Consider the following 24,606-nt stretch of genomic DNA (forward strand, 5'->3'; position numbering starts at 1 on the left):
CAGGCTGGGAGAGCTGGGGGTGCTCACATGGAGAAGGGAAGGCTCCTGGGAGAGCTCAGAGCCTTTTCCAGGGCCTGAAGTGGCTCCAGGAGAGCTGGAGAGGGACATCTATGTAGCAGTGAATAAACTTAAAATTTACAGAATGGCAGAAGATTTAGAAACTGCCTTTTCTTCATATTTAGGCAGACAGTGAGTTCAGCACCTCTCTGAAGTAGCCCATCCAAGGGACAGCATTTTGCAGAGATTTCTGGCATATCCAGGCTGCTGTCAGATAAAACAAGACCAGTTTTAAGTTCCTGTCATCCATTGCTCCATGATCTTTTTCAGCTATATTCATTTAGTGATGACGGAGTGAAGCTGAAAGCTTTATTTATGGGATGGGAAGGTAGGATAGGAACAGATACAGCTCTTTGTACTTGCACAGAGAGATGCTCAAAATGCAGCTGGAAATCACCCAAGCAACCTGATTCAAACCTGAAATTGGATCTGACTTTGAAGTTGATCCTGATCTGTGGGGAGGATTGGAGCAGATGAACCCCAGCAGTCCCTCTGCCAGAAAATACTCTGTGATTCCATGACAGACATAGAAAAATAAAGAATCCTGTCAGTTAGAATTAATATTTCAATGCATTGATTTTGAGACAGCAGAACTCTATGGGGTTTTTTCTTACAGAATTTCAGCGTGTGGTCAAGGCCACAAAACCTCTAAAAATTGTATTTGGAAGGGCTGATTTTTGTTGTTTTTTTCCCTCTTAGCTTTCAAATAGTTTTTTCTCACTGTATAAAAACTCATATGGATTTCTGGCACAGCTAAGTTAACATTTAGATGGGAAAGTTCTGTTAACAGAATTGGAGACTTGTGCAGGTCAGGAGGGATCTCTGGGGATGCTCAAATCCAACCTCCCTGCTCAGAGCCGTGGATCTGATGAGAGCAGCTCGCTCAGGATGTTTCCTGTGGGATTTTCAGTATCTCCAACAACACACTCCACAACCTCTCTGAGCAGCCTGTTCAGTATTTTACCACCCTCACCATGAAAAGCAATTTTTCTTCTACTTTCCTTGAGTTTCCTGTGTTGATTCTTCCTGAGGGAAGCAAAAAGCCAGTACAATATTGCAAATTAAATTATTCTGTGGAATCCCCAGTGCTGTAGCTCTGAGCCTGATTTTCCTCCCCCCCAGAGAAGTGATGTGCAACAATAAATACATTTCATTTTTACCTGTGCTGAGAGCTCTTGGGATACCTGGGGCAGGTGACACCAGTGTGGAATGTCACTAACTGCTGGATCAGGGACTGCTGAGACCTTGCAGAACAGGGCAGGAGCAGGAGATTTTGTTTAATCTAACTTTTAACCATCCTCTTACACCCTTTGTGAGGAAAAAACCCCAGAGCTGTGCTTAAAATGAAGGTTTTTAGTGTACATTTAGTCAGGGTCAGTGTGTTCCACCCTGTACCAAGGAGTAGATGATGCTTTAGGTGACTCTGGTGGCACCATGTCCCAGTGCCTCTTACTGATGCCTTTAGCTCTCTTGTGATGTCATAACTGGTTGTGAAGAGTGAAAAAATTGAATTTGGGACCTCACACTTCTGCTACAAAATCTGTTGGTTTTTTTTTTTTTTTTTTTTTTTTTAATATATACATTTTAGTTCTTTCTAGAAAATGTGACTTCTTTCTTTCTTTTTTTTTTCCTAAAAATGGTGATACTAATGAAAAAAAAAAATGACACCCCTTTTAAAAATTTTACTTTGAAGCTCAGTGTTTTTACTTTTAGTTCTCTACTACCTCCCTCCCTTCTCCCTCCCTTCTTTGTTCAAATGGAGAGGATATAAGGAGAAATCAGATGCTGCATGTCTTAAGAGAAAGCATTCCCAAGGTACAGTAATTGGAGATTTCTTTTTTGTTTTGTTTTTTTTTTAATTTTTGCGTAGTGCTCCTGGCTTAGGAAGCTTTAAATTCCAGTTTGCTTGTCTCAGTTAAATGTTAGATTTACATGCTTCAGTTTTTTGAGCTGTGTCCATGCCATTTCTTTCCAAGGGGAAGGAAAAAGCATCCTAAAGCTTAGAGGAAAAGTAGAAGTGTTGTGAGTCCTAGAGAAAAGTAGATGCTCATAGTGTCATGCAGTAATTCTTACTAGAATTGTTTGTGGCTGATGAAAACTGAGGGCATTTGTTTCTTGCACTCTTTGGTGTGATTTGGCTTTTTCAATAAAACAAAAGGGACTTTTTTTAGGATTGCAGCAGGCCTGGGATGAGATTAATTCTCTCAGAGAAGGAACCTCCGTTCCTTCCAGATAAAGTTTTGTTTGCTGCTTTCTTTTGGATAATAACCTTTAATTTTAAGTTACAATTCATTTTTGCTGCAGCTTTGGAATGAAATGAGTCCCTGGCTATGGGCTGGAAAAGGGGAATCTGTGTGGATTGTAGCTAAAGGCTGCTGAGCTGCAGAAAACAGCCCTGACCTTTTCAGCAGCTGATGTCCTGCAAATTTATTTCAGAAAGTGGGGGGAGATCTTACAGGAGCCATTAATGATTGCAGAAGGCTCCAAAGTTCTTGTCACTGGGTTCTCCCTGCCACCTCTAAAGCCAGGAGTGATTAAACTTTCACTGGCTTCTAAAACCTTTCATTTAAAATGTAAATTCACATAGGTTTGGAGTTGTTCTTGTCATGCCTTGTGTTCTTGTAGCTCCTGGGGATGTTGTGAACTCTGAGAATTTATTTTGACATGCATAAATGTTTGTCTTTTGACTTTCTTTAATTATTTTAATGTGATTTCTTCCAAATGGAAAATGCCAGAAATGAAAATGTTTTTCAGTAAATTTTTTCCTGCCTCTTCTCACACAAGGAACCCAAGTCTATTAAAGGTGAATCAGTGTAATTCAAGCAATAAGGAAAGACTTCTGCCTTTTCTTTTATAAATTGGAATTCTAAAATTATGTTGTGCATTTTTTTTCCCCTCAAATCGTGCTCAGTTGTGGTAATGAATGTGCTCAAATTAAAAAAAAAAAATTGAAATTAGGTGGTTGTGTGACAAATAGTGACAGTGATGAATTGAGAGGTGGTGAAGTGCAATGTAAAAATTACAGCAATGTGAGACATTTTTAATTAAGAGCAATGGTGTTTTTAATGGCTCTTTAAAAAAAATAAATAAGAAAAGGTTTTGAAATCTACAGGTTTATGTAGCAGAACCTGAGATTCATTTCAGAAGGAACAACAGCAGCCAAATTATGTTCTCAGCTCCCTGTACCATGTGTCAGGCTTTTGTGTGGCACCTGCTGCCTGCAAGACAGATTAATTTAAAAATCCTTGAGGAAAAACAAAAAAAAGGAATGCAGGAGAGGTTTTGAGACAGTCTGTTTCCCTCCTCTGGTCTCTATCCTGGCTGGAGTGACAGTGCCTTTGTCCTTGGAGGCAGTGTCAGCCCTGAGCACTTCAAAGATGCTTTTCCTTGGATTGATTTTGACTTGGGAACCGTCAGACTCTGGGGAGGAAAGATCCAGCCCGTGCTTTGCTCTTGGCAGCTGGATGAAAGCATCGAGTAGAGAAGCAGGTATTTGGCTAAAAAAGGTGTTTAATTGTGGCCCCAGGAGGTGCTCAGCTCCTCAGGATGGGAGGATGTTTCCACGTGCACATCCCTGCCGTGAGCAAACACAGTGCAGGGTTTCTGCTCCTCGGTTATTCTCCAGTTCTTGGACTCAAGATGAGTCAAAAGCCTCATTGAGATCGGGTTCTGCAAGGTTTTAGTAATATCTCTTCTGTGTTTTGTGGTTCATTTTTCAGATTTCAACTTTTTAGGGGGATTTTTTTCCCTCAGGGTTCATCTCTCTTGGTGAAACTGGAGTTGGTGTGATAGCAACCACTGATTTCTTCAGCTGAAAGAAATCCTTTCTTGATCCCATCTTCCATCTCCAGCAGGGCTGAGCTTTTCACATGCTCACACTGTAGGAGTCTGCCTTGGTTGGTGTTCCTGAGAAATGTTTCATTTCTGAGTTCTGGCTACAAAAGAACCCAAAATTTGGCCTCATCTCCGTCCTTGGCCTTTAATCCCTAACTGAAATGTTTCATTTCTGAGTTCTGGCTACAAAAGAACCCAAAATTTGGCCTCATCTCCAAGGACTTGGCCTTTAATCCCTAACTAAAATCCCAGAAGGGCTTGGGCTGGAAGGGACCTTAAATCCCGTCTCATTCCACACTTTCCACTATCCCAGGCTGCTCCAATCCCCATCCAGCCTGGCCTTGGACACTTCCAGGGATCCAGGGGCAGCCACAGCTTCTCTGGGCAACCTCAGAGCCTCACCACCCTCAGTAAGGAATTTCTTCCTTAAATCTAGTCTAAATCTCTCTTCCTTTAGTTGAAAACCTTCCCTCTTGTCCTCTCTCTATCTCCCCATGTAAAAAGTTGTCCTCCCTCTTTTAAAATCCTCCTCCAAGTTTTGGGAGGCTGCTGCCAGGTCTCACCAGAGCCTTCTCTTCTCCAGAAAAGTGTGCAGGGGTTTTCTGCAGGGCTTTTTTTCATCTGGGGAAGAGGCACCTACAGGGGGATGTCTGTGGGAATGATGTCACTGTCAGGGAAGTGACACCTGGGAACAAATCCACGAGAAGTCAGGTCCAGAGGAGTTTTCTGTCCCTGTGGATTTATGGCAGAGATGTCCTGGACAGTCAGATCTCAGTGAATCTCAGCACCATCCCAGCCTGCTGCCCTGGGGAGACCCCTCAGGTGTGGGATTTGTGCTCCTGGAGGATGCAGAGGGATGAGCATGAAGAGATTCCCCTGTGCCTGTCCTGCTGCCTCTGAATTCTGCTGCTGAATTCTCAGCCAGGCTGTGACATGCCCTGGTGGCTCCCTGGTGACACCCCCAGCTGCCCCCAGGACAGTCCTTCTGCACAGACAATGCCAGTCCTGCCCTCTCCTCATCCTCAGGAAACATCACTTTCCCTTCCTCAGGCTCAGCTTCAAGCCAGCAGTGTCAGTCTGTAAAATCCCATGCCTTCGAAAGCACACTTGGAATATTTTATTTTGTTTTTTTTTTTTTTTTTTAGGCTGTTTCTTTTCAGACTGCTGTCAAATCCTCCCCAAAGACACATTTTTGTGTTCCCTGTCTCACTATTAACACCCCCTGGGGCTGTCAGCAGCAGAAGCTCTTTTTGATTGAACTCTCAAGGGTTTTAATAATATCTTCACTGTCAAATAATCGCAGAATCAAATCCCAGAAATATTTAGGGGCCTTAAAGCCCATCTCATTCCAGCCTCCTGCCATGGGCAGGGACACCTCCCACAAGTCCAGGTTGCTCCAAGCCCTGTCCAGCCTGAGGCAAAAAGTTTGTGGACTTCTCATCCAGGCTTTGAGGATGAACAGACATCACAGGGTTTATAGAAATTAAAAAATTGAGACAAGAATCTTACCAAAGATTTTTTGGCAAAAGAAAGAAAAGGCAAAAAATGCTCCAAAGGAAAGCACAGAATGTGTTGGTAAGCAAAACTTACTGAGAGAACCAAAATGAATGTAAATATGTCAATTAAAATTGCAAAATGTATCACCTTACTGGCAAATTGTTAGATTTTCTGGAAAGCTTTGTCCATATCCCTCTTCTGGATCCTGCCACTTACCTAAAAAACTCCTGATATTTTGTGGCTAAAGGAAAATTGGGAGGCAAGGACCAACACATGAATTTTTTGTTTCATTTTGTTCTGTGTCTGTGTAGAAATGAAGAATTCTAGATCAGGTGCTGTAAGAAATTCATCTGAGCTTGAGCAGGTTTGGTCCTGCTGAAGGTCACTGCCACTTTCAGGTGCTGTTTTGTTAACAGTACACCAAATTTTTAAGGATGTCTTTTGAAAATGCTCCTAAATATGCAGAGAAATGCTGCTGAATATTCCCTAGAATCTCAGAATGGTTTGGTTTGGAAGGGACCTTAAAGCTCATCCAGTTCCACCCTGCCATGGCAGGGACACCTTCCCCTGTCCCAGGCTGCTCCAAGCCCTGCCCAGCCTGGCCTTGGGCACTGCCAGGGATCCAGGGGCAGCCACAGCTTCCCTGGGCACCCTGTGCCAGGGCCTGCCCACCCTCACAGGGCAGAATTTCTGCCCAATATCCAACCTCCATCTACCATTTTCCAGTTAAAAGCCATTCCCTGTGTCCTGTCCCTCCATGCCTTGTCCCCAGTCCCTCTCCAGCTGTCTGAGAGCCCCTTTAGGCCCTGCAAGGGGCTCTGTGTCGAGTTTTATCTTCTTTTTTTCTCCAGGGTTGGCATTAAATGCTCAAGATGGTATTTCTTGTTGGGACTCAGATGTTTATCAGTTCTTATCTCTGTCACAGTCTCACAAACCCTGAGTTCTCCAGCACTTCACTCTAACAAACTAAAAATGGAGCCCCATCTCTCTCTCTACAAGGCCTTTTAGGGATAAACTGTCCAATTAAGAAATGACACCTCAATTATTTTCACTTTTAACCCAATAACCAACCATCCCTGCCTGCAATGGGGACTTTTTTATCCAATTATACAAAACCACCCAAACCCGTGAAGAAGAAGGAGCAGCTACCACCCTAAGACTTCTATCTTGTTTTATACTTGTTACTGTATTCTAAACCCTTAAACTGTGAGTTTTCCACCCTGTGATATCACACACTTCCATCCAAACTCCACACCCACAATCCCAGTTCTGCCATTCCATTTTGGAAGCTTCTCCATGGCCTCAGGTCAGTGCAGTGTTCTCTTGGGGGTCAGAGCCTGGCAGCACAGAAACGCTGAAATTCTCAGCAATTCCCAGGTTCCAACAGCTCTGAGCTCTCCCTGGTTCCTTTTCTTCTCCAGACTGAGCAGCCCCAGCTCTCTGCTGGTGAGTCAGAGCCTGTCAGCACAGAAAGTCTGGAATTCTCAGCAATTCCCAGGTTCCAACAGCTCTGAGCTCTCCCTGGTTCCTTTTCTTCTCCAGACTGAGCTCTCTGCTGGTGGCATTTCTTTGGATGCAGCCCAGGGCACATTTGCCCTGCAGACACAGGTGGCTGATCTTCTCATCCACCAGCACCCCCAAATCCTCCTCAGGGCTGCTCTCAGTCCATTCTCCCTCCAGCCTGAATTTGTGCTTGGGATTGCTCTGGCCCAGGTGCAGAACCTCACACTTGGCCCTGCTCAACTTCATTTGAAGTGCTTTGGTGCTTCCACATCTTGTTGTTGATGTTGGTGTTCCTTCCACGTCCATGAACAGCATAAAAGTGAGGAATTTGTTCTTCCCAAGTGGGAATAATTGATGCAGGGTAGGGAAAAGCTACTTGTTCCTTTATGTTCCTTCCAATATAGGGGCTGGACTTGATTCCAGAAGGAATTTGAGGCTCACTCCACCACAAACTGCTTTTTTTCCTGTGGTAATAAGAGATTCAACCACATCTTTTCCTCTTCTTTTTTTTTTTGGATGTTGAACACAGCACCCTCCAAAGGCATCAAACTTCCACCCCTCCTCTGCCAGCTTCCCCAGGATCATACTCTCAGAGGGATTTTGCAGAATGCAGGTGGAACAATTCTTGAAAACCTCCTGGACACACCTTCTCTGCTCTTCAAAGTCAGGCTTATTTCTTTCCTCTTCCTGCTCTGCCAGTGTAAAACAAGGATGTAATTCCAGTTCTTTTGGTGAATCAGTTGTTTACCACAGCACAAGGGCTAATCCTCTCTTAATCCCCCTGTTCCTTACAGATCTCGTTCAGTTTTTCATCAGTCTGTCTCAAGTCTGGCTGCTTTGGCAAAGAAACAAAAAATATGGCTGGAGAAAGGTCACAACATCTGGCTGAGCCTGGCTGGTTTGTGCTGTAGCAGAGTTAAAATTGGGAATTGTGATGGCTCAGCCTTTCTCAGAATGTTTTTAGAAGAGTATAAACAATTCATTTGGGTGATTCAAGGAGGAGACAGGTTAGAGCTCTGCTTGCTGTGGAAAAAACAATCCCAAAACAGCCCCTCTGGGTGTTTCCCATGGCTTTGGACTTCCCAGCAAGAGCAGTGACAGATAAATCACCATTTCTTTGGTCACAGGGCTATTGCTGTTGTCAGCTCTGCACCCCATGTTTGACAAGACCTCGGCAGCAAATTTTGGTGAAATCCAAATTATTGTAACTCAGCTGTGGCGCTGCTTGGCTCCTGCAAGCTCCAAGCCCGAGATGATTCTGATCTGCATCACAACGTGGCTGTTGTTTAATCCTGACAGGCTGTGTGTCATGAGGTCGGGCTCCGAGCTCAATCAGTTCCAAATCTGGAAAAACACAATCAGTGCACAGAAAAAAAACCCAACCACCAGAGCTCTTAGTGGCTTTTCAAAGAGCTACATTCTGTTCTGTGCCAGAAATTCCTCATTCAGGGGCTCATTGAGCTGCATTTCCAGCTCTGAGATGTTTCTGAAAGGGGAGAAATGCAAGGGGAGCCTCTGGGTTAGAGCAGAGCAGCTCTCGTGGGAGAGAGGGCTGAAATTCCACTTTTTAATGATGAAAATACCCGGGGCAGCCACCTGCTCATCACACCCACCTCTGGTGTTTCAGGATCCATTACCCTGCCCTTATTAAAAGAATATTTTGGGTACTTCCCACCCCAAAATGAGGGTGGGAGGGGAATTTTGTGAAGTGTCCTCACGGGTGGTCTTCAAACTGCTGCTTGTCCTGCTCAGGTTAAACCCAGCTGTAAAAATTCCTCAAGGTAAGAAATAACACAAATTTAGGCATAGTGGAGCTCTAGATTTTAACCTGTGTGTAAATCACCCTTCTTTCTCTCTCTTTGGGGTTTTTTTTTCCCCTCTTCCCCACCTAAATTCAATTTATTTATTCCTTTTTGCTGCAGCTATTCATAGTCTAAAGCTGAGCCGTAACCATGTGGACTGGCACAGTGTGGATGAAGTGTATCTGTACAGTGATGCCACAACATCCAAAATTGCAAGGACTGTCACACAAAAATTGGGGTTTTCCAAAGGTAAATCTTTCCCAGCCTTTGTAAAGAATATTGTAAATGCCAGCATTTGCAAGTTTGTTGCTTTAACTCCAAAAGGATATTTCGGGTCTTAATGTGAGTAGCCCACTTTAGCCATTGCATTTTTTACTTTATATGAGTATTCAGAGTCCTTAGCTTGTGTAAATCATTGTAACTAGATGTGAATATTTTTTAATTTTATTCTATTTGGATGTTAATGTTTTTAATTTTTATTTTATTTACATTACATATTTGATTTATTGTATTTTAATTTTATTCCATATTTTGATGGCTTTGGATGCAGCAGATAACACTACATAACAAATACATAAAAATATTACAGTGATAGAGTCCAGAAGCTACTGTGAATTAGGAATTATTCCTGTAACAATATAAGGATTTAATTTCCTTTTGCAACCTTTATTTTACTGCTGGGTACTTAGACATTGTGATGCATTCCTTAAATACATGACCATACCTTCCCTCTCCCCACCTCCATCCAGCCTTTTTTTCTGTTCATGAAACAGAAGCATGAACTGACAGGAAAGGGCATTTAGAAATTATTTCCAGTACAAATTCAGAGTTGTTTAAATTTAACAGTCCTAGTCAGACAGCAAAACTGAGATGGTTGGAAGAGATGGGGACTCTCTCAAGGAAAAAGCAGATTATTTCCACCCTAGAAAATGAGAATTTGTCCTGTGCAGGACACCAGAACGAGAACCTGCACATCTGGTTTGTTCCTTGAAGAGGCAAGGTCAGGTCACAGGTCTGACTTTATTCTGCATCCTCTGCCCTGTAATTAATGCCCTCTTACCCCCCAGGAATCCTGGGTGAACACTTAATTAATGTTTTCTAAAAAAATACTATCATTCAGTGCTTCAGTTCCAGAAGAAATGAAGTAATTTATCCAGAACACCATTGGGATAATGTGTAATAAATAATGAGATCTATCCTAAACAATTTGTGGGGGAGTAGTATCAAAGAGAAAGTCACTTCATAAACAAAACCTGTCTTGGGTGAAAAATGCCCTCGGTGGGTTTGGGGTGTTTTCCTCCTCTTTAAAACCAAAATAAGCTGTTAGTTCCAGTTTTTGAGGCCAGTGCTGGTGCCTGGTGTGGTCCCCTGAGTGTCACTAGAGGGGGATGGAGGCACATTGTGCCCATGGGTTTGTCAGCACAGCAGGGAGAAAATACCCACATTTGCCCTGGAGAATTGATTTTGGGTTTGGTCACTGAGCTGGAGAACAAGGGGGGAGTTTCAGGTTGGATCAGTTCAAAATAAAGCAAGTTTTCCCTATAAAAATGATAAATTTTAAAGGTTTTCAACCAGCTCTTTTAAATGGGGTGGATAAAGTGACAGCACTTAATCACTTATGTGGCAGGTCACTTCCATGATCCTTCCATGCTGTGGGAGTAAGGTGGAGACAGCAGGAATTTCATTTATTGAGAGATCCCAGGAGGAGGGTTTTGTGCTGTAAAAGTGGGTGCACAGTTACACAACTGTTTTCTGAAGAGCTGTTCTCCAAAGCATACCTGAAATTAATTCCCTTTGCAGTGGAAGTGGCTATTGATATCACCTGGCTGCTCAAATCTTTCAGGGCTTTAAAAGTGCCTATATTTAAAAATAGGTGCTAATCCTTTAATTTTATGATTCTTTATTGTATAATCTGATTTTCAACGTGTTGGCCTGAGAAAAGCCAAGCTTGTGTCAGCAGAGGAGAGCACTGCACCTGGCAGAACGTCACTGATGTGGGATAATGTTCTTTCTGCAGCTTCAAGCAGTGGCACAAGGCTACACAGAGGCTATGTAGAGGAAGCCACGTTGGAAGACAAGCCACCCCAGACCAGCCACATTGTGTTTGTTGTGCATGGCATTGGGCAGAAGATGGACCAAGGAAGGATCATCAAAAACACAGCCATGTGAGTGCTTTGGAGTGTTTGAAGCAGCCTTGATGTGAGTGGCAGCAGAGCCTTTGGTTTGGGCTGAATCTTTCCCTGTTTTCCTTCTCCTCCTCTTCTCCTGAGTCATTATTCTTTGTGTTGTGGGTACAATATTTTTGTATGTTAATTGGGATGTGTGGATTTAGGGAGAGCAGCTGTGAGCCAGAAGAGCAAAGATTTATTCTGATTTCATCACCAGCACTTGTGACTTTTGGGGAAATGGTGAAGAGGACATAGCCTTAAGTTGTGCCAGGGGAGGTTCAGCTTGGACATCAGCTGGAATTCCTCCATGGAAAGGGTTGTTAAGATTGGAATTGGTTGCCCAGGGAGGTTTGGAGTCCCCATTCTTGGAGGTGTCCAAGGAGGTGGCACTTAGTGCTCTGGGCTGGGGACAAGGTGGGGATTGGACTCATTGACCTTGAGGTGGCACTTAGTGCTCTGGGCTGGGGACAAGGTGGGGTTTGGACTCGTTGACCTTGGAAGTCTTTTCCAGCCTGAAGGATTCTGTGTGAGATTCTGGCTCCTGTGGTTGGTGGCTTTGCTGAGCAGGGAGAGAGTTCTCATTTGGGGAATGTTGTTCCTCAGAGGTACCTGGGTGAATTCAGTGTGCAGCAGCTGGGAAGGAACTGAGCAGAACATTTTTAATTAAGTGGTACGGGAAAGTTAATTTTGGAGTTAATCTCAGAGCTGGATGTTGGAATAGTGCAAATTGCATCCTGTGAAAGAGGGGGAATGGGGAGACACAGGAATGTTGTCATTCCTAGCAGGACAGAAGCCCTCCATGAATGAAGCTGTTACTGTGGGACTCCTGGAGTTCTGTGCACAGAGGCTGGCTAAAAAACAAAATGTGACCCAAAAGGCTGTGAAATCTCCTCACTGAATGTCTTTTGGTTTGCAAATGGCTCTTGGGAATGATGTTTCCCAGAGCTGTGGCTGCTCCATTCCTGGCAGGGTTCAAGGCCAGGTTGGAGCCCTGGTTTAGTGGGTGGCATCCTCCTTCATGCCAGGGGTTGGAACTTCATGAGCTTTGAGTCCTTTCCAACCCAAAGCAGTCTGTGATTTGATGCACCTGAAAAGATGGTTTTGAATCTTAGAAAAATTATCAAGTCCTGGTGGCAGCTGTGTGGGGGACAAGGTGGCACTGAGGAACCCCTCATTAGCTGGAGCAGGAGGCTAAAAAGGTGTTAATTACAGATCTGGGAGGTTCAGTAGCTGTGTCCCAAATAGCTCCAGGTTCCCTCAGCACTGACAGAAACACTGACAAACCCAGTGGCTCCTGTGGGAAGAGCTGGGATTGCTGGGATTTTGTGGTGGGAGCTTTGTCACCCTCTCTTTGTCACTCTAGGTCAGTGCTTGTGTGCCCTGTGCCATCGTGTCATCAGCCTCTTGTGTCCCCACAGCTCTTTGTGCCACTCCAGCCTCCTCTGGGGTGGCAGGGTAAACCTTTTGATGTCACTTTTGTGTCATTTGTCACCTCAAAGCACCACCCTGCAGCTCCCCACCCCCTTTCCTGCCACTTCGCTGCTCTGTTATTCACTTTGTTTAAGAGCCAGCAGTCCAAAGCAGAGAGAAAAAGGATCCACAGCCCTTGGCTCAAAGTTAGTCACCAAAATAAATGGAAAAACTTCAATTTTTGGGGGACGAGTTACACTGGGAATGCTGATAGCCTCAGTATAAGCTGCTTTTTTAACAGACCAGAAATAAATCTTCAGCCTTGGAATCATCAATTTTTTCTGCTTTATCTTTCTCCCTCCTCCATTTTCCATAGATACAGGGGTTATGTGGGTGGATTAACTTCAGCTCAGGTCACGGTGCAGAGTTGCTCATTCCATAAGTCCTGCTCTAATTGGCAGCCCAGCATATGAAATACTTTCTCAAAAAGGGACACAAGACTTCATGTGCTTCAGTAAATCTCACTCATGTCCTCAAGAAATACCAGACAGCATTGCATAGCCTTTTAAAATGCTAATTATTGGTATAAATTGTGCATTCTGCTCAAAATTTGCAAATTAAAGCATCATTTTAGATTGAAGTATCTTTATTTTTTCTTTTCCTTTTTTTTTTTTTTATTTCTTTTAAATAACAACTTAAAACTTATCAGTGAGGAACATCCCATATGTTGCAGGGAGAGATTTCAGAAGGAATGTCTGCCAAGCTCTCACAAGCCATACTGGCACTTTCTGTTAGCACCTTCATCCCTGATATTTGTGTGCTGTTTGGTTTTTGGGATGGTTTTTTACATGCTTTTCCATTAAGGACACCAGTGGTGCCTTTTGGAAAAGAAAATTAATAAAGAAAAGTATTTTTTGACCGTTCACTCTTTTAAATCAAAACTAAGGAGAGAAGATGTCATTGGGGGTTTTTTGCCTTTTAAATGCCCATTTATTAGTAGGAAACCTGCAGCTGGACCCCACCAGAGCTCATTTGACACATTCTGTCCTCAGGTTACCACCTTGAGAAGAAGCTGGTGCAGCTCCCAGGATGCTGCTGCATCATTAGGCAGATCCTGCTGGTTGCAGAGCTGAAAACAGAGCCCTTGTCCAGGGAAATTCCAAATTATCCGTGCTAATTTCATTAAGGACTGGAGCTCAGCCTCCTCATTAGAGTGGCTGGGTGCTGTGGTTGCAGGGTGTCCTGTGAGTAGGTAAATGGAAAAGATGCATCTTAGGGATGCTTGGCTGAGCAGGTCTGTGGTGGATGTGACATAATTTTGTTTCTTCTCTGTGTAGTTAAACACATTTATTATCTAAATGTAGCACAGCAGCTGGTGCAACAAGCTGCTCCTGTCAGCACTGATATTCCCTGGGAGCCTGTCTGGGAAGAGACAGTCCCTCCTCCAGGCTGGAACAGAGATTCAGCTGCCCCAGCAGGAGCTCTGAGCTGTGTTGGTACCACAGGGGTGGTTCTTTAAGGGAGAAGGCTTTATAATCTGTATTTCTGCCTAATACAAAGCAAGGTATTGTGGCAGGATGTATTTAATTGGAAGGGGTTTTATCTGCCATCAGAATCCTGGAATTCCTTGGTCTGTGATAAGGCAGAGTGTTGGCTTTAAAGTAAATCTCTTTGGGATGTCTCCTTTTACTGTACACACTCATGTATTGTTACTTGGAATGTATTTTTTTCCATGGAAGTTGATCTGTGGTGATCTTGTTGAATTTGTGGGTGAATGGGAGGGAGAGATGTTGTTACACATATTGAGTGTTGGTTCTGCCACCCAAACCCATGAAGAAGAAGGTGAAGAGGAAGGTAAAGAAGGACCAGCTCCTGTCTTTAAACTTAAAACTTCTGTCTTGTGTTATATATATTATTATATTCTAAAACTTTAAGCTTTTCACTTTGTGATATTACACACTTCTATTCAAACTACACACTCATCATTTTAGTGCTGTCAGTTAATTTTGGAAGCTTCTCCACAGCCTCAGGTCAATGCAGTGTTCTTTTGGGGGTCAGAGCCTATCAGCACAGAAACTCTGAAATTCTCAGCACCCAGGACTCCAACATCTGAGGATAATTTAGAACCATGGAATGGTTTGGGTTGGAAGGGTGCTTAAATCCCATCTCATTCCTTGGGCAGGGACACCTTCCACTATCTCAGGATGCTCCAAGCCCTGTCCAGCCTGGCCTTGGGCACTTCCAGGGATCCAGGGGCAGCCACAGCTGCTCTGGGCACCCTGTGCCAGGGCCTGCCCACCTTCACAGGGCAGAATTCCTTCCCAATCTCCCATCCATCCCTGCCCTCTGGCAGTGGAAGCCATTCCCTGTGTCCTGTCCTTCCATTCCCAGTCCCTCTCCAGCTCTCCTGAAGTTCCCTTCTATGTCACATTTGTCACCCCAGAACCTTCTCCTCTCCAGGCTGAGCAATCCCAGCTCTCCCAGCCCTTCCTCACAGGAGAGCTGCTCCATCCCTGTGATCACCTTGGTGGCCTCCTCTGCCCATCTAGGAATGTTCTTATCCATGTTCCCAACCTCCTTTGCAAAGCTCCAGTTGTTTTCCCTGACCCAGGTGAAGGTCAGACCTTTCACCTGCCTTAGGCAGGGCTCAGACCTTTAGGCTGGACTAAATTTCATTAGCTCCTGTGCTTGGGGAAGGAGTGAAGTGACTCTCCTGTGCTTTTCCAGTGTTGTGTCACTTCTGGGCTGCTCTCAGCCTGAAGCTGGGCTCTGCCTCTGTCTGAATCTCCCGTTTGGATTCCAAAATCACATTTGTCTGTGCTGATCTTCACAGCCCAAAAATTGCTGTCTGCACAAGCACCAGCATCTTGGCCTAATCACCAATTACATTTTTATTGCAAGTCCCATTAGAAAGCATTTTAATTGTGGATTATCATTAGGATAATTACTTTGGAATAGCTATTTTGGTACATTTCTATTGATATGCAAGCCCGGGCAGAGCCTCTCAGAAGCCTTTCACTGCATTAATGTGTGCTGCTGGAATCTCAAATGAAGATTTTCCTGTAAAATCTTTTCTTTAATTTTAGTTCTTCAGGTATTTGGTAGCTTTGTGTTCCATTTAAATGCTTGCATTGCATTAAATGCATACTAAAATGCTTGTTTTTCATCCTTTGGTGCGGGTTTTAACTCCAAATTAAGCACCCAGCTGGTAAATATTGGCTTGCAGGTTTCAACTTGAGCCTGTCTTGCAAGAGAAGTTCAGGCCAAGAGGTAAAAGGTGACAGTTAGGGCATGAAATGCTTTTGGAGCAGCTTGTTTTGTGTGTATTTATTGCCTAACACATGGTAATAACACTGCCTGTTGGGCAGGAGCTGTAGCAGCCTGCTCAGGATTTGGGTGTATCCCGGGGCTGTTCCCATTCCCATCCTCCCCCCCATCCCTTGTTTCTGCCCTTTTCCTGCCCACACCATCCCAGCTGGAAGCTGGACCACTCCAGTTGGTGTAAAAAAGTGGGATTCCATCTGGAAGGTGGGAATGGGTGGTGTGAGCTGGGAGGGGACAGGGAGTGCCTGCAGTGCTCTGTGCCAGAGCAGGGCAAAGCCTTCCTGCCCTTTGGAAAGCAGTGCTGGAGGAGAGTCTGGAGCTCCTGGATCTCCCAGGATTGTCCCAGCATCCTGTGAACAGCCAGTAAATCATCTTCAGTGTCTCTGATGGTGCAAAATCCAGTTATCCTTCAAAAGGATGGAGTGTGGATCCCGGGCGTGCTTGCTTTGTTTGCATGCTGGAGTTCCCATCTCTCCTCTGGAGCAGGATGAGTCTGTGTGTGTGTCATGGAGCAGCAATTTTCACAGCAATTTTCACAGCAGTTTTTCAGAGAGCAGCAGTGGCAGAGCATGACCTGAGTCTGGAGTTGCGGTGTGAAACGCGCCCGGAGCGAGGCTGGGGTTGGCATTTCTGAGCTTTGGGAAACAGCCACCCTCCCATTTCCTCATCTCTCAGCTCCACTCTCACTGCTCACTTCAGCTCAGCAAACTCAGCCCAAGCCAGCCCTGAATTTCCTCAATCAAGTGGTATTATTTCCTCAAGGAGGCAGTGAGTGCTGCCCTCCCTTTGAGGGAGCTCCAGGAGGGTGAGAGCACTTGGGGAATGGTTTAGAGCATCATTCCCCAGTTCTGTGACCAAAATCCAGGAATGGATCCACGTGGCTTTGCAGGGAATTGTCAGAGTTGAGGTGGTTTTTTCTTCAGGGAACATCCCATAGCTCTGTCTCTTGGAATCAGGGTGGTGGGATAAAGGATTATCGCTTTAAACTGACACAAAGGGAAGGTCTAGATGAAATATTAGGAGGAAATTCCTCACTGTGAGGATGGTGAGGCCCTGGAACTCAGGAAGAGGTTGCCCAGGTGGCTGTCCCATCCCTGGAATGTCCAAGGCCAGGTTGGACAGGGTTTGGAGCACCTTGGGATAGTGGAAGGTGTCCCTGCCCATGGCAGGGGTGGAGCTGGATGAGCTTTAAGGTCCCTTCCTACCCAAACCATTCTGGAATTCAATGATTTTATGAAATCAGGAGTTCAGAGTAAGAAGCTGGCACCTTTAAGGCTTAAAGACCATTCCCTATTTCTCTCCTATGAATAATCTGTCTGAAGAGAGTCTGAAAAGATAACTTGAAATTAAAATTAATAGTTTCTTCAAGCTTTCAGCATTTTGCTCTGTTAACATCAGCATCATTCTGCAAAATTTGGGAAGTAGCTGAAGCTAACTCAGTTTGCAGCTCCCCTGTTTTTAATGGAGTGTTTGTAAATCCTACACAGAACTAGTAGCATGAAATTGTAAAAAACCCTGCAGTAATAATTCTAAATATGTTAACATCTCTCTGGAATAGCCTCAATTTAAGCAAGGATGTATATCTGTGAAAATATGGGTTTGTTATTTATTATTTTAATCAGGGAAAGGCAGCCAGGCACATTTTATTCATGGTGAATCTCAGAGTACCTATTTTCAGGCCATTACTTCTTGCATGGAAAATAGCAATATGTCAGAATTCTTTCTAAGGTGTGCATTGCATCTCTGCATGAGTGGGTTTTCTTCTTAGAAAAACCATAAATTAGAGTTGTTTCCCTGTGTTCCAATGTACTGCTTCAAGTAATTGTTGCTCTGGGGTCAGTATTTCAACGTGCATTTGTATCAGGTGAATTCTCTGCCTGTTTAAATGAAGATTTATGACTTCAGTTGGTGTTAATTTAACAAGCGAGTAGAGGGATTTGCTATCTAATAAAATTTTTAAAAGAAATTTATTGTGAAGAGCCAGAAGAAGAAAAAAATTAATAACCTCATCTTTATAGCAGAACAGATGAGCAGGTGTGTGTGCTGGGAGTCTGCACGTGTCTGTAGCTGCATTGCCTGGAAATTACACCCAATTTTCTTCAGAGGTTCTGTCAAACTGCTGATCAAAATCAGTGGGGGTTGTGGTGCAGTGCCACTGGATGTGTTGCACTGGGAATTTCAATGATTCCTGGGAGATAATGAGAGGGTAAGAGCAGCTCTGACAGCCTGTGACACCCGTGGGGTGACAGGTGACAAAAATGGCTTGGAACTGAGCTTTAGTGCACTTGTGCCAGGATGAGGCACAAGGAGGTCTGAGGAAAAAAATACAAACGTTTCCTTACAGTTTGGAGTTTGGTTTTCTCATGGAGCTGAGTGGTTCTGTTTGGGCAGGATTATTCCAGCAGGAGAGAAGGCTCCAGGGAGAGCTCAGAGCCTGAAGGGGCTCCAGGAGAGCTGGAGAGGGACTGGGGACAAGGCATGGAGGGACAGGACACAGGGAATGGCTTCACTGCCAGAGGGCAGGGATGGATGGGAGATTGGGAATTGGAAAGGTTGAAGGGTGCCCAGATTTGCTGTGGCTGCCCCTGGATCCCTGGCAGTGTCCCAGGCCAGGCTGGACAGGGCTTGGAGCAACCTGGGACAGTGGAACGTGTCCCTGTCGTGGCAGGGGGTGGCACTGGATGATTTTTTAAGTCCCTTCCAAATCAAACCCTTCTGGGATTTTGCAAATTTGGGACTGTTGTGCTGGACCACAGCTGGACAACCTCAACTTCACTAAGATGAGCCCCCTCTGAGTAAAATCAAACTTTACATTTCCAAAGTTCTGGATGAGCACACAAAGCCAGCACAGGTTTTAGGAGGGGAGACCTGAAGCTTTTCCCAAAAGGTTTGGCAGAATTGCAAGGCCACTTTATTTTCTCCAAACTCCTCTTTCTTGCTTTGACTTATATTTTAAAAAACTCTCTGCGTCAGTTTGTGAACAGCTTTAATAAGAACTGGACCCTTTCAAACAGCAAAAAGCTCTGTAGTTGTTGTATTTAAAGGTTTAGGGATGTCTAATAGCTGTTCCTCCAAAATATTTCCAGCTTCTACTCATAATAAGAAATAATGTGGATGGTTTTTTCTGCTCTAGTAGGACCAGGTTATTTACCATTTCTTTCACCTCAAGTAGTTGTTGTGGTATAAAATTTTGTGCTTTGTTTATACAATATTTCTATTAATCTATTAAGCTTTAATTTGCTGCTTGGATGATTTCCTCCTAAATTTTACTGTTTCTGAATTCCTCTTTGCTGGTGTCAAGCTTTAACCCCAGCCTGCAGCTGCAGTGGGATGGGGAGGAGAACTGGGAAAAGGTAAAACCCATGGGTTGAGATGAGAACTGTTTAATAATTAAAATAATAATGGGAAAAAAATTCCAGAAATAAATCTGGGTCTGGTCATGTTCCCCCCCAGATTCTTGTGCAGCTCCTTATTGGCAGAGCATGAGACACTGAAAAATCCCTGATTTAGGGTGAGCACAACCAAAACAACCAAAATATCAATATTATCCTCATCCTAAATCCAAATTGTGCTGTACCAACTACCAGGAGGGAAATTAACTTTATCCCAGCCAAAACCACCTCCTTCATGCAGAGAAGTGAAGCTGGCTTGGCAATACCAAGGAGCTGTGGGCATTTTCAATAATCTCCTTTATTTTGCTCACTCAGGGACTCCAGAAATGTTCATCTATTCACTGGAATTTTATCTTCTTTACAGTCTGGAATTTCCTTGTCCTGTTGTGTGTGGGGGTGGCAGGGAGGGTTTTGTGCCTGGCAAGGATGGGTCAGCTCAAGCCTTAAATCAACCCTGATTTAAGCAGATCCTCCTGCTGAATTTATTTTTCCTTTATCATGGGAAGGATATTCTGCTTCATTTAAACCTTTGCCATCTCTTTGGACAAGAATCCAGGAGATCAGGAGTGCAATCACACCAGGCTTTAAAAATAGAGATGCTGAGCACTTGCATTTCCTGGCTGTTTGCACAGGCCTGCAGTGCCTGCTTTGGAAAAAAGGATGTACAGGATGCTACTTCCCTTTCCTCCTTTTTTTTTCCTCCCTTTCCCCCTTTTTTTTCCCTCCCTTTCCCCTTTTTTCTCCCTTCCCTTCCCCCTTTTTTTCTCCCTTCCCTCTCTTCTTCTTCATTGCTTTTTTTTTTCCTCCCTTTCCCCCTTTTTTTCCTCCCTTTCCCCCTTTTTTTCTCCCTTCCCCCTTTTTTCCTCCCTTTCCCCCTTTTTTTTTCTCCCTTCCCCCTTTTTTTCTCCCTTTCCCTTTTTTTCCCACTTTTCCCCTTTTTTCCTTCCCCCGTTTTTTCCTTTCCTTGCTTTTTCCCCCTTCCCTCTTGTTTCTTTCCCCCGCTTTACTCGCCGTTTTTTTTCTCACTTTCCCCTTTTCCTCCCTTCTTCCATTTTCCTTTCCCTGCTTTTTTTCCCTTTTATGCTTCCCCCTTTTTTATTTCCCTTTTTTCTCACTTTCCCCTCTACCCCCTACTTTCTCGTTTACCACCTTTTCCCTTCCCCCTTTTCCCTTCCTCCTTTTCCTCTTCGCCCTTTTACTGCTTTCTCCTTTTCCCCCCCCTTTCCCCAACTTTTCTTTCCCCCTTTCCCTATTTCATTTCTCTTCCCCCTTTTTTTCTTCCCCCTTTTTTTCTTTTCTTTCATCAGAAAATAAGTGGCACTGATGGAAAAGTGTTTTCACTGCCTCTCTCAAAAATGTGGTACATTATTAATCTGCTCTTTTAGCAGCATAATGAACTTTTCCTGGGGGGAAAAAAATGGGGAAAGGAGAAGAGATAATTGTAGAAAGTATTTTGGGGTTAGGTTTTTTTCTTTCCAAACCACTGACCTTCATATCCTTTCCTGTTGAGGTATTTTAAGTTTTTCTCATCCCTTGAGAGAGGTGGAGCAATGTTCATGTTCAGATGTGCTGTAAAAATGAAAAGTCTTTTAAAAGCCTCTCCATCTGCTCCTGCAAGTTAAAACACTCACAAGTGATCCTGTTTCTCACCCTTGGAGCTCTCAAGCCTTCTAATGCAGTATGTCAAATTAAATTGAAATTCTGCTCTTTCAAGCCATGTTTTTAAGAGTTTTCTTTGTGTTTAAAAGCACTGAATTGTCTTCCTTCTGTACTGATCAAATGGTTGATTACAGTGGATTCCAGATTTCAAAGCAGAGGTGAAATTCTCAGTTTTCTATTTTCTGATGTTCTAATTCTTTTCTAATTTTCTAATCCTTACCTTCCACATTCAAACCCACCAGAATTGAGAGATACTTTTGAGTTGTATTTAGGTGGATTATGTTAAGCCCATACTGTGACACATTCAGTCTCTTTTGAGCATGCAATGCACAGAATTTTTACATTATCTGGTAGTTTAAGCATTTGATAATAAAAGCTTAAAATTGAGGGAATTACAAGAGTAGTCTGTACAGGAAAACATTCATTTCTTTGTTGTAGGATGAGAGATACAGCAAGAAAAGTGGAAGAAAAGTATTTTTCCAACCTTGCAACACACGTGGAATTCCTTCCAGTGGAGTGGAGATCAAAGCTGACCCTCGATGGAGGTACAGGACTCTGTTCTTCTGCTGTTCCAGCAGCTGCAGGCTGCAGAATTCTCCCCAGAAATCTCATCTGTGCTCTCTGCTGGTGCTTTTTCTTTGGTTTGGTTTGCACAAATTTGAACATTCCCATCCCTGGGAGTGTCCAAGGCCAGGTTGGACATTGGAGCTTGGAGGAACCTGGGATAGTGGAAGGTGTCCCTGCCCATGAATGATCTTTAAGGTCCCTTCCAACCCAAACCATTCCATGGTTCTGTTTTATCTTTCTCCTGGATGTGATTTAATTCCCTTTTTTTATTTTCCCCAGACACTGTGGACTCCATAACTCCGGATAAAGTGCGGGGTTTGCGGGATATGCTCAACAGCAGTGCCATGGACATCATGTACTACACCAGCCCTCTCTACAGGGATGAGGTCAGTGTGGAAAACTGGTTTTTATGTAAATTCACTAGAGCAGGGCATAGAGGCTGAAAAAAATCTGGATTTGGGAATGTCAGGGAAGCTCCCTGCTGAGGAAAACCTTTGTAAAAGGTGTTGACACTTTTAGGCGTGTCATAAGGATAATTGTAGAAAATGTTTGGGGTTTTTTTGTTTATTTCCCAAACTTTCATACCCTTTCCTACCTTCTCAGAGCAGGGTTTTGGCAGAGTTATCCATATAGGATTTTTGGATAGTGCAGGAAGGCCCAGCACATGGAGCAGCTGAAGCAATTCCTGTCCCAGGTGTTGGTAGTGATTTATCCTGACCTGTCTCACTTCTCCTGAAGAACAGAGGAGAACAAAGACAGCAAAAAGTGCAATCCATAGCATTTATTCAGAGCAGAAATGTGTAAAATGGTTCTGTATCAACAGCTGGGAAATGGGAAGGGGGTTCATGTTGTTCTCCTTAATCTCTGCATATCTAGATGCCCACAGAGCTGAGGTTCTTTTTACCTCTGATAAAACCCATGGGTATTTGTCACTTCATTTCTGCTGTTTCTGGGGACAGATGGGATGGCAGCACGAGCAAACGTGCCCAGTCTGAAACGCATTTGTGTGCACTTGCCTTGCAGGGACACCAAAATGATCCCCAGTTACTTTATTAGGGGGCTGTTCATATCCTGGATGCTCCCATCCCACCTTGACCCGTCTGTGTAGCTCTTGAGTGACCCCATTAACCAGAGGAGAAAAACCAGGAATAACATCATAAATTATAGTGACCTGTAAAGAATGATAAGCCTTGAATAAATGATAATAACCTGAATAAATGAAGTAGCCCATAAAGCATGGACAGTGCTTCACCCCAGCAGCACCCCTTGTGTATCACACTTACTGGAAAAGCCCTGTGGGGCTGTTTTAGGATGAATTTCTGTAGGAATTGTAGCTTTTTTTCTGTGGTTGCTGTGTTATTTATGAGGTAGTGTTAAACCTTTTGCAGCCTTGGTGTCCTGAGCATTGTTAGACTGGGGTAAGGTGAGACTTTCAAGTCTTACCTGGATATTTGATGCTACCTTTCACTCAAATTAGGTGTGTTTAAGTCCTTTAGACTGGCAGCACAATTTTCAGACCAAAATCTGTACCTCCCTCCTGCTCAGTAATGCAGAATTCATTGATCAAGGCTCTCCACTGTCTCTCAGGTTTCCCTGCCTGTTGTGTACCTGAAGCCAACACAAATTTTTGTGGCAAGCCATGGAAATTTCTCTGGCAGCTTGAAAACAGATATTTTTTTAACTGCATTAGAGGCTTGGCATGTCTGTGGACATCTTAGGGGAAATGGATTAGTGAGTAAAGTTCAGGTGTGCTGGCCAGCAGTGCATGAAAATTTAATTCATTGCTCAGTAGAATTGCAGTTTTACAGGTTTATCACCATCCCCTGGGTGTGAGAACTGACATGGAAGGAGTGTGCTTAGATCTGATTGCAAAATACCAAGTTGGTTTTATTCATCAAATCAAATTAATTTCCTTGAAATGTTTGCCACAATACTTTCAAGTTACTCTTCCTTATCCCATTTTATTTTCTGTGACCTAACTTTGCAGAGTTTGACACAACAGTGTCAGGTGGAGCATTCTTCTGGATGGTTTTTCCATCTTCAGCATGTTTTTCTTGTGGCACTTTGCTCCTTCCAGCTCAGAAATGAGCCTTGGCTTTGAGGATTCACATATTGCTCAGAATTCATGGCCCTGCTCACTGCTGTATCACCCCAACACAATTCTTTGTGTACTCTGGGCACTTCCAGTGCTTCCCACCCAGAAATCCTCAAAGGATCTCAAAAGGGGCTTATTTTATTAAACTTTCCTTTGCCTCTGGGAAATAAACTGAGGAATGTGGAGAGTTGATCCTGGAGAAGAGTGAAGCTGCCACTCAGCTGATGGCTCTCAGAATCCCAGCCTGGTTTGGGTCAGAAGGGATTTGAAAAAACATCCCATTCCACCCCTGCCATGGCAGGGACACCTTCCACTGTCCCAGGCTGCTCCAAGCCCTGTCCAGCCTGGCCTGGGACACTGCCAGGGATCCAGGGGCAGCCACAACTTCTCTGGGCACCCTGGGCCAGGGCCTGCCCACCCTCACAGAGAAGAATTCATAATTCCCAACCTCCAATCCATCCCTGCCCTCTGGCAGTGGGAGCCATTCCCTGTGTCCTGTCCCTCCATGCCTTGTCCCCAGTCCCTCTCCAGCTCTCCTGGAGCCCCTTCAGGCCCTGCCAGGGGCTCTGAGCTCTCCCTGGAGCCTTCTCCTCTCCAGGGGAACATTCCCAGCTCTCCCAGCCTGGCTCCAGCCCTGGAGCAGCTCCGTGGCTCCTCTGGACTCTCTCCAGCAGCTCCTCCTGCTGCTGGGAGCCCCAGGGCTGGCAGAACATTCCAGATAACCTCCAGTGACCGTGTCACCCCTGTGCCCAAGGCAGGGACACAATCCTGTCCCTGCTCCCCTCAGTGCCAGGGGGGCAGCCCAGGTCCTGCTGGCACTTTGGGCTGCACCCAGGGCACAGCAGGGATGGGAATTTCCTTTCCCCTTTCAAGGACTTTCCCCACTTACAAGTATCACAACTTCTCCTTTAAAGCTCCTGAGCACTCTCCAGACAGCTCCTGAAGGGGTTTGCAAGTGGCAGCCCCTCTGTCCTCCCAGGGAAGGGTGTCGCTGTCACTTGTCCTCTCAGTGTCCCAGGAGAGCACAGAGCTGTCCCAGGGCACTGCATGGCCCCTTTGAGCCCCCCAGAGCGTGGTGGGTGACCCCCTCTCTGATTTCAGGGATTGTTTCTTCTCCAGTGGGGCAGGAGAATATCCAAAAGGTGCCTCTGACTGCTGGCATGTGATGTGATAGCAGGCAGGCATGAATAATTCAGCACAGCCCTGTGAAGATCCCAGTCAGATTCAGCTGGGCTGTTCTGGTGGGAGAGAATGCTGCTCTGTACCAAAACCCTCTTTAAACATTGCCCAGATGTAAG

General features: G+C 44.5%; 1 protein-coding gene across 1 annotated transcript in view; it reads left to right on the forward strand.

Annotated features, from left to right (window-relative positions):
• DDHD1 (DDHD domain containing 1) overlaps positions 1 to 24,606 on the forward strand; it is a 62,403-nt gene that overhangs the window by 17,560 nt on the left and 20,237 nt on the right. Inside the window, exons 3-6 of the mRNA XM_041410263.1 lie at positions 8,814 to 8,942; positions 10,711 to 10,858; positions 21,085 to 21,191; positions 21,493 to 21,599. Coding sequence (XP_041266197.1) covers positions 8,814 to 8,942; positions 10,711 to 10,858; positions 21,085 to 21,191; positions 21,493 to 21,599 — 491 coding nt within the window. The remainder of the gene's footprint in view (positions 1 to 8,813; positions 8,943 to 10,710; positions 10,859 to 21,084; positions 21,192 to 21,492; positions 21,600 to 24,606) is intronic.

This window comes from Onychostruthus taczanowskii, unplaced genomic scaffold, assembly GCF_017590055.1.
Source record: "Onychostruthus taczanowskii isolate IOZ18803 unplaced genomic scaffold, ASM1759005v1 scaffold100, whole genome shotgun sequence".
Classification (NCBI taxonomy): Eukaryota; Metazoa; Chordata; class Aves; order Passeriformes; family Passeridae; genus Onychostruthus; species Onychostruthus taczanowskii.